A 14,613-nucleotide genomic window follows, 5' to 3' on the forward strand; every position below is an offset into this window, starting at 1 on the left:
TATGGGCTTAAAATTGTGAATTGACTAGGAGGAGCAAATGTGATTGACTTTGAAATTGACTGGAATTAGGCTTAGATTAGACCTACATGAGTTTTAGGGTTCACATAAAAATGCAAATTAGCTTAAATTTTAACGTGGGCTAAACTTACATAGACCTGACAATCGGTTCAATAAGATCGAATTCGGACCGGAACAATTCAGATCGGACCATTATCAGATCAAGTTATATTCGGACCGAACTCGGACCGGACCGAAATTCGGATTATGTTTCGGATCATCATCAGATTGAGATGCTTTTCGGATCGGACGATTATGGATCAAATGGTGGATTGTCTCACTTTTATTATGTATGAAGTTGTTACTCCTTTGGTCTCATGGTTTCTTTCACTATAAGCTTTTGTTATGTATATATGGAACTACCACTCTTCGTGCTTTCTAAAGGTATACATAAATAATTTGTATAGTCAGAATTTGGGCCAAATAGTACTTGTGATAATCGTTTTTTTTTAAAACGTGTCAATTTCGGGTACTTCGAATCAAAGCCTAATGGAAGACAATAATTTCTTATTGCTTTGAGATCGAGATACGTTTGGATCAGATTGATTTCGAATCGGGCAAGATCATATCAGATCATTCGGATGAGTTTCGGATTAAGATTATTTTGGACCGGACCAGATCATTTCGGATTCGGACCATAGATTGAATATTTCGGACCGGATTTTCCAATCAGGACCAACTTTGTCAGGTCTAGACTTACATGGCTTAACATGAATGCATAGACTCTAATACATATGGGCCTAAAATAAATGCAAATGGGGTTGGTTTAGATATGAGCCCAAAATTTAAAAACCTAAATCCGCTTTTGATGGTGAGTTGCTGACGGTGAATATCCTAATGGTTAAAAATGTTTCAAAGCAAAAATCAAAGACAAACTTGCCCGCCACGAAAGACCAAAAAGATGCAAAAAGATAGAAGTTGAAGTATCATACTTCGAAACCTCCTTTCAAAGGCCGTCAGCCTGTCACCCACTCCACATTTTTACTTACACTTATATAATTACACAATACACATTTACACACCGCCTTTATAAATACACTTCTTATCCTCTTTCTTACCCTCATAATTTACCCAACAATTCATACCCACTTCTCCCCTACTCCAAACAAAGTCTACCCAAAAACAAAAGGAACTTTTTCTGTCACAAACTAATTTCTTCAAAAATGTGTGGTGGTGCAATTTTAGCTGATATAATCCCTCGCAATAAAGGCAAAGGTTTCTCTGGTTTAGATTTCTGGCCTGATGCTTTCTTCTCAACATCAAATAGATTCACCAATGAAGATTTCCATCCTCCCAAAAGAGCACTTCCTTCTCGAGGTAATATACTCATTTTATTTCCTCATTGTCTAAAAAAAATCGTCTGACCCCTTTAACATAAATAATGAGACTGTCTTTATCGAACAGGTGTTGAGCAACCAGAAAAGCGCCAGAAAAAACAGAGGAAGACCCAGTACAGGGGTATACGACAGCGACCTTGGGGTAAATGGGCAGCTGAAATTCGTGACCCAAGAAAAGGTGTTCGTGTTTGGCTTGGTACTTTCAATACTCCTGAAGAAGCTGCCCGAGCTTATGACAACGAAGCTCGCATAATTCGTGGTAAAAAAGCCAAAGTCAATTTCCCAAATGAAGAAGATCACAACAACACTACTACTACTAGAAATTACCCAAATCAGTATTATCAACAACAACAATTTTTCGACAACAGTTATATACCAGAAACTCAAAATTTCAATTACACAACCAATTTGAACCAAATTCAAGAGTTTTCTTCAACTGGGTTGGTGGTGAATCAAGAATTTTCAAGTGGCTGTAGCTCAGAATTTGTTCAAAATGCTCCAAATTTGATGGGTGTTTCGACCAATCAGAACAAAGAAGAGGTGAGAGGAAATGCAAAAGAGAAAGAAGTGATTGTTGTGGAAGAAGAAAAAGAAGAAGAAAGTGAAGTGCAAAAGTTGTCTGAAGAACTTATGGCTTATGAAAATTACATGAAGTTTTATGAAATTCCTTATTATGATGGTCAATCTGCAAATATAGCTCATCATTTGCCTTCTGCTCAAGAAGAAAATGCAACTTTGGATCTGTGGAGCTTTGATGATACTATTTCTCCTGCTGCTTGAAGTTTGGAAATTGGGTTATTATTGCCTTGTCATTTTACTGAATAGTAATTAATAACTGGAAACTTTTATTTGCATTGAGAAAAATGTGTAAATTTCTTTCCCCTTTATTTGGTGTAACTTTTTCCCTCGAATGTTTGTAACAGAATTTGAAGTTTTTATTGCTAAAGTGAAGTTTTAGTTACTTTGACGTTTACGTGTAGATTTTCTTCTCATGGTTTTCTTTCAAGGTTTTTAATTAGTACGAGTAAGTAATTGATAAGTCAATATTATGAAACTTTTTATTTCTCCGAAAGTTGACTTGGTTATAACGTATGATTGGGATTTTGAAAATCTTAGATAATCCAATTTTGCTCAAACAATTGTTTTCTTTGACCTTTTTAGATCAAACTTACAATAAAGATATGAGAATAAAATTTCACCTATCTAGATATTAACATTACATAGCTATATTATATTCAATGTAATGAGTTTAATATACTCCCTCCGTTTTTTTAGATGTTACACTTTTCAAATCACGGACTCCTAGGTAATTTTTGGAGTGGAGAGAGATAGAGAGAATGAAAAACAAAAGGGCCCCATGTGAACATGTGATAGGAGAGAGATAGAGAGAAGTTATTACCTAAAATAAAAGTGTAACATCTAATTTAAAATTTCCTAAAATAGAAAGTGTAACATCTAAAAAAAAACGGAGGAAGTATATATTTGATACCTTTTATTAATATATAATTAAAGATATCAATTATTCGAAGACTACATTAGAGAACATAAATATTAAAGGAGAGTATATCATACCTTTTCATCCTTGGATATGTTATAAACAATTAACTAACTTTCTTTTTCCTATTTTAAGGAAAAATCTTTAATTTAATATAAAAGTATGCAAAATTATCATCCTTTCTCCGTTTCACAATAAGTGAAACACTTTCCTTATTTGAAATAATCACAATAAATGAAACCAAGCTTCAAATAGTAAAAAAATTTCACTCTTATTACAAATATACCACCAAAAAGTAAGAGGGGACCACAACTTTAATGCCTCTCCACTCTACTTTGTTGTGGTCCCAACTTTCTCTGATATCTAAATTTCTTGGTAGCTCTTCACTTTCTCTATGTTTCACTTAGAGCACCTCCAATGGCAAAAAAAACCCTCCCCATATGGACTCTCTCTCCTCAAATGGGGCTCCACATGTGTGGGGTTGGTTCCCCATTTAATGAGGATGCTCAAGTTTTAGGGAGGTGCTCAAGTGAAGAACAAATGGGGAGCTTACACATGGCGGTGAGAGAGAGAAAAAATATTGGTGGGTGTATGGGAAACTAGGAGAGAGAAAAGGTGGTGGATATAGGAAATAAGAGAGAGAAGAAAATGGGGAGGTAGATGAGTGGAGGTATGTGTTTCAAATTTGAGTAAGGTAAAATGGGGAGGTAGTGGAAAATGAGGTGGACAAATAAGGTGAGGAGAGAGAAAAAATGGGGTGCCCCATGAATGAAGGTGCTCTTATTGTGAAATGGAAGAAGTATTATTTTTGGGGAGAATCAAGGAGAAAGTACAAAAATATGAGAGAGAAACTGAAAATATGGAGAGAGAAACGGAAAAGTGAGAGAGAGAAACTAAGAAGTGGGTTAAAATATTAAAAGTAAATGACATAAGTGAAAAAAGAGTAAATGAAGTAAATGTAATATATTACAAAAAATAGAAAAAACAAAAACATACTAAAAAGAAAAACTTGTAAATTAAAAAGAAATAGGGGGAGTATAAAAAAAAATTGAAAGTGATTTAGATCATAGTAACATGAGCTTGTATTTTACGAGGAGTGATAACACGCTAGCAGCTAGCGTTTTATTATGTCAATAGGAGGACTCAAAAGCAAATAGAGGAGTGAGAAGGAATTTGGCAGAGAAAAAAAAAAAAGCTAGCATCCATGTATCAACATGTAATTAGCACACATGTCATAATATTGTTTATCCAAAACAAATTACTTTTTGCAATTTTTAAACTTGTATATCTCAAGAAATATATTTTAGCAAAAAATAAAAAATATACTAATATTCATATATTTTTATTCTCTACAAATAGACATCCATTTTGATATAATTTCATCATATATCAGTTTTAAAATTTATATCAGTTTTAATTACCTTATGTCAAACAAGTTTATTGTTATAAGAAACAAGTGTATTTTAACAAGCAACAAGTGTATTGTATGGGGAAACAAGTGTATGTTAACAAGAAACAAGTGTATGTTAACGAGAAACAGGTGTATTGTAATAATAAGAAACAAGTGTGTTATAAAAAACAATTGTATTTCAACAAGAAACAAGTGTATTGTATTAAGAAACAAGTGTATGGTAATAAGAAACAAGTGTAAAACAGGTGCATTGTAATAACAAGATACAAGTGTGTTATAAGGATAAAAGTAAAATAAATATTGTATGAAATTATATCAAAATGAATGTCTATTTGTAGAGAATAAAAATATATAAATATTGTTATATTTTTTATTTTTTTCTAAAATATATTTCTTGAGATATACAAGTTTAAAAATTGCAAAAAGTAATTTGTTTTGGATAAACAATATTGTGACATGTGTGCTAATTACATGTTGACACATGGATGCTAGCTTTTTTTTTTTTCTCTGCCAAATTCCTTCCCACTCCTCTATTTACTTTTGAGTCTTCCTATTGACAAATTAAAACGCTAGCTGCTAGCGTTTTATCACAGCTCGTATTTTACATAGAGGAGATCTAATAAAACTTCTATTAGGGTTGGACAAAAAGCCAACGTGGCGTACAAAAACAGTAACCATTATATTCATAATCATTAGCTTAAGGCAAAATAAGAGCAAAGAAACAATTTTATTGAATCTGGAAGGATTTAGGAATTAAATAATTGTGGTCAAAAAAAATTGGTGGTCAAATTGCAAAGACAATAAAGTTGAAACGTAGAATGCAACGCGTGATTGCGTGAATGCATGTGTTGTTCCCAGGTGCGCTCATAGTTTCATCTTTGCGGGCGCTCACAGCTTTGGCTTAAAGGCGGCTTGGTTTACTAATCACTAGTAAACTTGACTGTACGAGCCTTTTTTTTTTTAGGGACTGTACGACTTTTTTGTATCCGGTACAGGAAAGTAGTAGTCGACCTCAATCTGTAGATAATTTACACGTTTATACATGGTTAGTAAGTCAAATCATCTATATATCTATATATATATATATAAAGCAAAGTTAAAATTGCCTATCTGTCAAGCTATTGCTCATTTCGCCACATGTCATCACTATACTTATTCTCATTTTTTTAGTGTCACGTGTACAATGGATCAATTACAATCTTATAAATTTGGTAAGTTTAACTCATCAAATGGAATTGCTTTACAATCATATTGTTTACGACACAGTTGCTAACTAATACTAAACAATATTAATATTGATATAACTTACCATTTTACATTACCATTCGTGTAACTTACCAAAAAAAAAAAATGTTATTATATAAGATGTTCATGTAATCACACCCTAATGTAAACTAATTTTCTTCCACTTCTTTCTTTACACGAAAAATTAAAAAAAAAATCAAATTGACAAAATGCTCCAAGAAAAACAAGGACGACCTACAACTAAAGGAGTTGTCAATCTTCGCAGAATCATGTCCATTGAAATTGTTGAACATGTATTAATAATAAGTGATTAATACTATTTTGATAATTTGATAAATTTTACTTTAATCATGTCCATTTGAATTTTTACTTTTTGAATAATGCTAGGTATAATTGGTATTGTTATATACTTATATATGCAAGCCCCATCACATTAGCCAAAGATAATAACACATACCTACAAGATATTGTACTAATGGATAAAAGGTAAAAAAAAATTCACAAAGTATTTACTGTTAATACATATAATATAATTATCCATTACATAAAAGTGTAATTAAAATTATGACTTATATGAATTATGTGTTTAGTTGCTTTGCAGTTATGTTGACTATATCAAGTCATTTCATATATGGGCCGAATGCACTGGACAATATTAAGGATGCAATTCCTTTCTTAATATGTGGATTAACTGTGGAGAAAATAATGGTGATTGCCTACTCACTATATAATATATTCATTAAACTTATTTTACTAATGGCGTTGTTCTGACATTGCGGTATCAATAATGACATGTGACATTTTTGACTAAAATAGATGGAATTTCATTACATTGTGGTATTGGTACAACTATAACAATTGATCCCAGATGTAAAAATGCAAGAAGTATTCAAGCGTAATGGCGTAATTTATCGTTTTTCATGATCTCATCTATTTTAATTGTAACAGGTTTTTGAAAATTCGGTTTGCCCAACACAAAGTAAATTGGATAAAAAGAAGCTCATTTTCATTATTTATAACTCTAAAAATATCTAATGCAAGGCGAACAACAATCAACGAATTCATGAACATGGACCATGTATGGCTGTATTAAAAGTGACCCATTAACATTGAAAAGACATGTGGATCAACCAGTTAATAGGAAGAAATATATGATTGAAGATTAACGACAATTGCAAGGAAGGCACTAAAGCAATTAAATTTTACAATGAAGTTGAAATACATACTGTCAACCACCTTCTTTTTAATTCTCGATAAAAATATACCTTTTAAAAAAGTTGTCAACTCATAAATTCAATAGCCACCTAATTAGGATTTAGTGGGGTTAAAGCACACAGAATTGGTACAACTTTTAATTAAACAAAAATATTAATAGTGCATATTCAACGATTTGAAGTATAAACAAAAAACGATGAAGTGTCATATAGAAAAAAAAAACTACCACGTTAGAAAGTTGACAATCTATGATTCGACTCTCAATGTCTCACATAGATTTGCACTAGATTAAGAGGAAACAAGCAACATTGATTGAATTTTTTCAATATAGGAGTTTGGTTTATATAATTGAAATTAAATGGAATGACAAAAACAACCATATTATTAGCAACCATATATTATACAATCGGGCTATGGATGACGAAGATTGAAAAAATTCGTGTAAAAGAATTACCTTATGTAATATATATACAACAATCATATTATAATAGATAACTGTATCTCAAGAAGATTTGATATACCATTGTAAATTACCATCACAAACAAAATAGTGGTATCGAACTGTAGCAGCCTTTTAATGGATATATCTAATAGTAAGATAATCAAAGAATAACAAAGAATCTAGAAAAGGGGAAAATAATTTTATTCTGCAAATAATCTTCAAAAATATAATTAAGAAAAAAAAAAAATCAAAAGGGTGATTTCACAAGTTAAAGAGTACCTTTTAAGCAAATTGTAACTTTTGATTTTAAATGGCTCACTTTTAGATTAATAAAATTGACGTATTTAAGGCAAAAAGTTACCGCCATCCCACATTAATTTATTGCATATCTGTGTTACTAAAGAATTTGTATAAATAAAATAGTCATCAATATTTTTTTAGTATATCTTATCAACAAAAAATCTCATGTGTATTTTATCATGACATTAGCTACATCAGTCATTGAACACACGGTCATAAGCCGGTTTTAAAATATATTTTTTATTATGCGATATGATAATAAAATATCAAAATCACGAGCTAATATTCAAACCATGATTTTAGGAGAAACATCCTAAATGCCTAAATTTACAAAACAAAATATTCCCGCGCACTTTAATGTGTATTTTGTTTCATCTATGTATTTATATATGTATATATTACGATTACAAGATTTTTAAAGTTTAAAATGTTGTAACAAAGGATTTTTATATATCATGAAATATAATTTTACATTTTACATTATTTCCATCTTAAAGGCACGAATTCTAATAATTATGGATTCAACAACTAATTAATTAACAAAAGAATTCCCATGCATTATGCACGGGTCCAAATTATATCTATATAAACTCTCCCGTGCATTTTTGCACGGGTTAAAAGCTAGTATATAATATTAAAGCAAGAAAAATTCAGCCTACGTGGCAGCCCCATATTCTTTCTCGCCTCTCATTGCTCCTTTGATTTTTCGACCCCTCTCATTCACTTGCCACATGTCATTTATTGAAGTAATATTTTGCAAATCCTCTTTGATTGAGGCAATGAGGCGTGTATGGGAACAAATCAATTCCTTCCAAATTCTCATATTTGCTACAAATATTATTATGATTGATTCTTCAACATGGTTTGGTGATTCTTTCCAAATCTCGCGTTCTTCTTAACACATCTGATTCTTCAACATAATCATAATATAGTAGCAAAAACATTTATTTTGTATAATAGCTGCCAAAATCTTCATCTTTGCGAAAAATTCATTTTTTTTTTCTTAAAGTATTGCAATATATTTGTAAAACATAGAAATTTTTTTTACTTAGATAAATATTTTAGATTTATGACTACAACTTATGACAATATCTAATTGAATTTTATGTTACTCTATATTTGCATTTTACCTTTTCAAATATAAATCTTGAAGGTATTTTGATTCGTTATAAAATAAATTATTACATTCAATGTGAAAGCTTTTGTTTGGTATCGAAATAATCTATCTCTATTATATAAGGGAAGGGGGAGCTATGGTGTCCCTCCAGGAAATTATTTTACTGCCCTCATGAATAAATTAACTACTTTGCCAAAAAAGAAAGAAATCAAACTCAAATATACCATAAAAAAGTTCAAAAAAATATTGAACACAATTATATCTCTATTATATAAAGGAAGGGGGGAGCTATGGTGTTCCCCAAGGACATTATTTTACTACCCTCATGAATAAATTAATTACTTTGCCTAAAAAAGAAAAAAAAAAATCAAACTCAAATATAGCATTAGAAAAGTTAACAAAAATGTTGAAAACAATTATATAATAACTAAGCCACCATAAATGATTACAATTGTCTACAGGTATTAATGCATTCATACTAACAAATCAAATTTTGATTCATATACAAAAAAAAAAAACGACTTTCTGTCTCGAAAAAATACCAAGCAAGCATCGCGTGCGAAAAATACAAGTGATCTATATTAAAAGAGCAGTTAAAAGTAAATATTATAGAAATATATTGCTTATTTTATTAGATGAGTGCCATTTTTTTAATCTTTTATCCAAAGTAAGTAGCGTATTTCCTCTTCGATTTTACTAGATTACATTTTAAAATATACGAATGATTTATGTCAATATTTTAAAGTCTTTAATATTTTATTTACCATTTATAAATCTACATAACATGATTTAAAGAAAAGTAGCATAAAATATACATTTCATTATCTTATATTTTATCAATTTTTGATGCAATCCTGAAATATATGTATGCATTAGGTAACGATGAAATATAAACAGTCTTATTAAACAAAAAATATTTCTTGCATTATCCACGGGGTCCAAAAACTACATTATTATGATGGTTGGTCCATAACTAAGGTGGAAAATGTATTTTCACTTTAATTTTATATATTAAATTATACTAGTACATAGGATAAATTATTTTGTCGCTCTTTTTTATGTCTTAAATATTTTATTTAATACTCCATCCATTTCCTAAAGATCTTCCCTCTTTCCGTTTAAGGGTGTTTCCAAAAGATCTTCCCTCTTTTGCTTTATTCCTTATTTGTTAAATTTCCCTATTTACCCTCTCATGTCACTATCATATGGTCCACCATTACATTATTAATTCAATTTTACTCCCTTTCTCTCTCCTACTTTAACCCCTTTTTATTTGTTTATTTATCTTAACCCCTTTCTCTCTCCTACTTTACTCACACCATGCCCCATACAACTTGATTTTCCTTGGTATATGTAGGAACAGTAAGTGGGAAGATCTTTAGGAAACGGAGGGAGTATTTATAAATATTTACACCATGATATCCAATATTGTATTCTCACATGTTAATTTTATGAAAAAAAAAAAATTCATAATATAACTTACAATTCAGATAGTTTACCAGTTAGCTATATATACAAATACATGCAAAAGTCCCATTCTAATAATTTTAAAGATGATTTGCACCCATTACAGGAAGAAAAAAATGAGAATAGCCACGAATTTACATATTTTATTTTATCCATTAAAATATCAACTTGAAAAGTTAAATTTTCGTAAAACCTCACTTTTTTCAAAAAGAAAAAATAACTGCCTTTTTCATTGCTTTTTTTCTTCATAAAAAAGGCATAAGTTCCAGATAAAGGGAAAAGCTTGCAATGAGCATAACTAATTAAGAACTAAATGATGTATAACTATGGATGCGTAAATCCTAAATAATTTCAAATACCAAAGCTAATTAAAATTTGAATATTACAGGTAAATCAATTTATGAATATGTATTAGCATATTTGATTAAACAATATAGAAGAAGCAATGAACAAATTCTAAAACAATATAGTAAAACAATATAATGAAATTTATGATTGAAGAGATAAGTGATAACTTGGGCGACGACACAAGATAGAGGGCAACATGAATAAAACCGTAAATCCTTGAAAACATAAATTAATAATTGATAACGGCAAGAAATCGTCTCAACTTGAACTCAATTCTTTATGTCCCTCTTCTCTAAAATCACCTTCAGTTCCATAGAATTCATCAGCTCGAATATCAAAATAAATTAAAGAAAATTAAAACGACATGCAAAGTGGGGGATTGCACTTCAAAGTTTAACAAAATCTAATAAAAGATAGAGAACGTTATTTGCTTTGCCTGAACTGTCCAAAATTGATGTCTTCCTATTTAGATTTAAGGAAAAAGGATTGGGATCAAGAATTTTGTTGGATGCTTTTTTTAATGGATAAGGAAATTCAGTAGAATAGAGGATGGTGATAGCCGTAAACATAGCATTTGAAGATAATATGGTCAATATTACCTATTTATGTGTTTGGATATGGTATATGATTTAGGAAATAACAAGTGGGACCAGTTTAACGAGAAAATACGTCTAGGAGTAAGACAAATTATCTATAAGAAAAAATTTACTAAAAGTTAAAAAAGATTAGCAAAATTATTTGTTAAGTTAACTGCACCATAGAGATTAAAATTATTAATGAATATGTCATTTATTATAAAATAAATGAAACATGGGGCCCGGGGGCGAGGATTAAGGAGAGGATAGAGATAGAGAGAAATAAAAAGAGGAACTCATGTGATGAAGATAGAGATAAAGATTGAGATAGAGAGAAGTGCTCCCTCCAGGTTTTATTAGTTTACCCACTACTTTCGGCATAGAGTTTTAAAAGAAATAGATATGTGGGTCATAGAAGGAAAGATAAATTATTAATTTATTGGCATATCGTATTGTGTTGTGGGCCAACAAAAGTTGAGTGCGAAAGTAAAGATAATAATAAACAAGTAGTGAGACCATTCCAAAAAACAGAAAAAAAAAACTGTATAAGCTAATAAGGGACAACTCAAAAAGAAAATGGGCAAACTAATAAAACCAGAGGGAGTAATTTTCAATTAAAGTAACGTGTCATTTATTATGAAACATCCTAAAACAGCAAGTGTTTTGTGTATTTTAGAATGAAAAAAATATATTTATTAATTAAATTACGGTTGAAGTTCTTAAAAATTTCTAATACATAATTATAAAAATATCTTTTAATCCTCAAATAAGTTTCATGGGAGTGTAAATATTTGGGTATTCGTGCACATATAGTTGAGCTAACATTCGTAATTGTAAGGAGTAATTCGTTGCAAACTTTACTTAGATGGGTAACACGTACTTTTAAATTATTTACCCAATGTGATGATTTTAATTATGTAACATAGTTAATATAGTTAATTGTTTAGTTTACAATTAAATTTGTTTACTATTTTATTAATTGTTTGTGAATTTGTACATCATATTAATATATCACATTTGAATGCAACCACTTTTAAAAAATAGGCAATCATTACCATTAAAATATAAGTATATTTACTTAATAAAAACTTCCCGTGCATTTTGCACGGGTCCAAAAACTAGTGTATATATGAATAACAAGTTAAATGAATTTATATGCATGACTAACAAGTCAAATGAACATATGTTTATCTCTATTAGTATATATGTTCATTAATATTGGTTTTTATGTTCATAACCTAGTGCTTGATGTTTATCATGTGCACCTTTCTCACCCTACGGATGTGTACACTTAATACTCCCTCTGTATTTTTTTTATCTTTCCTACTTTGACTTTGCACGTTTGCCAATGCACTTATTTTACATTAAATATCTTTTATTACATATTAGTGAAAATTATAATAATTGAATATTAATAAAGTACTCATTGAGACGAATCAAACAAGACCCCACATGATTATATTTTTTTTCTTATATATTAAGAAAAATATAAAAGATTATCTCTAATCATGAATAGTGTCAAGATTCCAAGTGAGAAAGATAAAAAGATACAGAGGGAGTAATTTGCAAGCGGACTTTGTATCACAAGAAAATAATACTACCTTAAACTGGTAGAATCCCTATTTCAAATAACATAACACTAGTAGAAACAAAAGTACAAGAAACAAAATATAAAAAAGACAACCTAGATCTAGATGAAGGAATTATGTCCTCGACTTTATTGCAATTACTAATTATAATATGGATCGTATTATGGAGATAATAAATTCATTAAATTGGGTCATCTATACGTCTTGCTAGAGAATGTTATATATATATATATAATATAACTTCATGTTATACAAAAAAGGCATAGGAAACCGGTTGAAAATGACCTAGGAAACCAGACTATAACACATCTCCATCTCACAAGTGTCCTAGGTTAAGAGACCGGTTATAATGCCTGGTTTATTTGTTTATTTAGGAGACCAGTTGACAAGTAAAACCAGTCTCTTAAATAAGTGTATATATAATATGTGAAGAGGTTAGCTTAGGAGACCATTTAACATTAAAAATGTTACAATATACATACCCTTTGAAACCATTTATTGACCACAATCGGTTTCTTAGGTTTATTATACGTTTTTTTTAAGTAAAATGTTACAATATACATACATTATCCTATATTTGCGGCTCCTTGTATATACGCTTTTTTTTTAATAAAACAATTTATTTTTTTAATTTTTTTCAACAGGTTTGTGTGACAATTTATGTAGCCATAATAATTATTATTAAATATAAATTCTTGCTTGCTTTATTCATCATGTCAAAAAATATTTGCTACATTTAATTTATATACAAAACCAATTTTATTGAAAGCATCAATTTCTTCTAATAATATCTTAAAATAAAGTTTCTATAATCTAATGTTAGCTACTAAAACTAAAATTCTAAATTACTCAAATAATATGTACAATTCAAACTTGACCGTCGTCTTCAATCTCCATCGTCTTGTGTTTGATTGTTCAAATAATTCACCCACATATCTCTTAGCTCGTCAATCATCTCTTGGGAATAAGTGCTAGGAATCCCTGGAAAGTACTACAAAATAACTTCATGCTATGTTTGGGAATGAGCATTTCATTTCTAAATGTGAAATTGGGCCAAATGACATGTTTGGAAAATTCAGAAATTTGGAATTAGAATTGGCCCAATTCCAACCCAATTCCAACCTTTATAATAATAGCCCAATTTTAAGAATTCTCAAATTCAATGTGCAAGGGTGTCATTTGCAAATTCCAAACCCTAACTATTTTTTACTTTCCTCTTTAAGTGTTCAACATATTCCTAACTTTCTCTCTCCTCAATTATAAACCATAGCTTTCTCTCCCCCATTAACGAATCTCTTAGCTTTCTTTTCCTCCATTAATAAATCTCTAGCTTCTAACTATTCAATCTCCTCTCTGTAAATTCTATGGTAAGCCAAACAATGAAGATGGATTTGAAATCCTAAATTTGAAATTCTTAAATTTACCAAACAATGAATTTGATTTTAGATTCCATGATTTGAGAATACAAATTTCAAATGAATCATTTCAAATGAAATGCTCATTCCCAAACACTACCTCAGATAATTATAATTAGAATTAGTATAAATATGTATTTTATAAGTTTTAAGAGCGAATTAGATAATGATTTAGCTCCTATTTCATATCATATAGGCTAGCTCCTAACTCATATCATGTAAAGCTAGCTCATAATTCATGATAGAAGATAGTCTAACAGTTCTACCTCACGTCTAATGTGCTTCAAATACATTATGGATCACCGATTCTACAAAGACAAAAAAAGAAAAAAAGAAAAATGCCTTTAACGTCAATAATCATATCACAAAACCAACTTTTTAAATAATCTCATTGTTTCAAAAACCAACACATACAGAGGATAACAAGGTAAGAGCATGAATGACTCAAATGACATGCGGGTCATATGTACAGGAAAGATAAAGAACATCAACTACTTATGCACTTATATAACAGACTTTTAATTGTGTACATCATTCACTTCTACACATGAATCCCAGAGCATCTTCAAATCATCAATGAGGGGAGTTAAGTACACGTTA

At 30.0% G+C, this 14,613-nt stretch overlaps 1 protein-coding gene across 1 annotated transcript; it reads left to right on the forward strand.

Annotated features, from left to right (window-relative positions):
- Nucleotides 1-1,062: 1,062 nt before the first annotated feature.
- Nucleotides 1,063-2,361, forward strand: LOC104898899 (ethylene-responsive transcription factor ERF073). Its single transcript, XM_010686028.4, has 2 exons — nucleotides 1,063-1,374; nucleotides 1,462-2,361. The coding sequence occupies exons 1-2, from the start codon at nucleotides 1,221-1,223 to the stop codon at nucleotides 2,172-2,174; spliced, it is 867 nt and encodes a 288-aa protein (XP_010684330.1). The 5' UTR covers nucleotides 1,063-1,220; the 3' UTR covers nucleotides 2,175-2,361.
- The last annotated feature ends 12,252 nt before the right edge of the window (nucleotides 2,362-14,613 follow it).

Source organism: Beta vulgaris, chromosome 7, assembly GCF_026745355.1.
Source record: "Beta vulgaris subsp. vulgaris cultivar EL10 chromosome 7, EL10.2, whole genome shotgun sequence".
NCBI classification, from domain to species: domain Eukaryota; kingdom Viridiplantae; phylum Streptophyta; class Magnoliopsida; order Caryophyllales; family Amaranthaceae; genus Beta; species Beta vulgaris.

What these genes read in the sequence shown, in the direction of transcription:
- LOC104898899 (XM_010686028.4), top strand. Translation starts at nt 1,221, where the DNA reads ATGTGTGGTGGTGCAATTTTAGCTGATATAATCCCTCGCAATAAAGGC. An exon ending in AAGAGCACTTCCTTCTCGAG is followed by an intron (nt 1,375 to 1,461) that starts GTAATATACTCA and finishes TTTATCGAACAG; the next exon opens with GTGTTGAGCAACCAGAAAAG.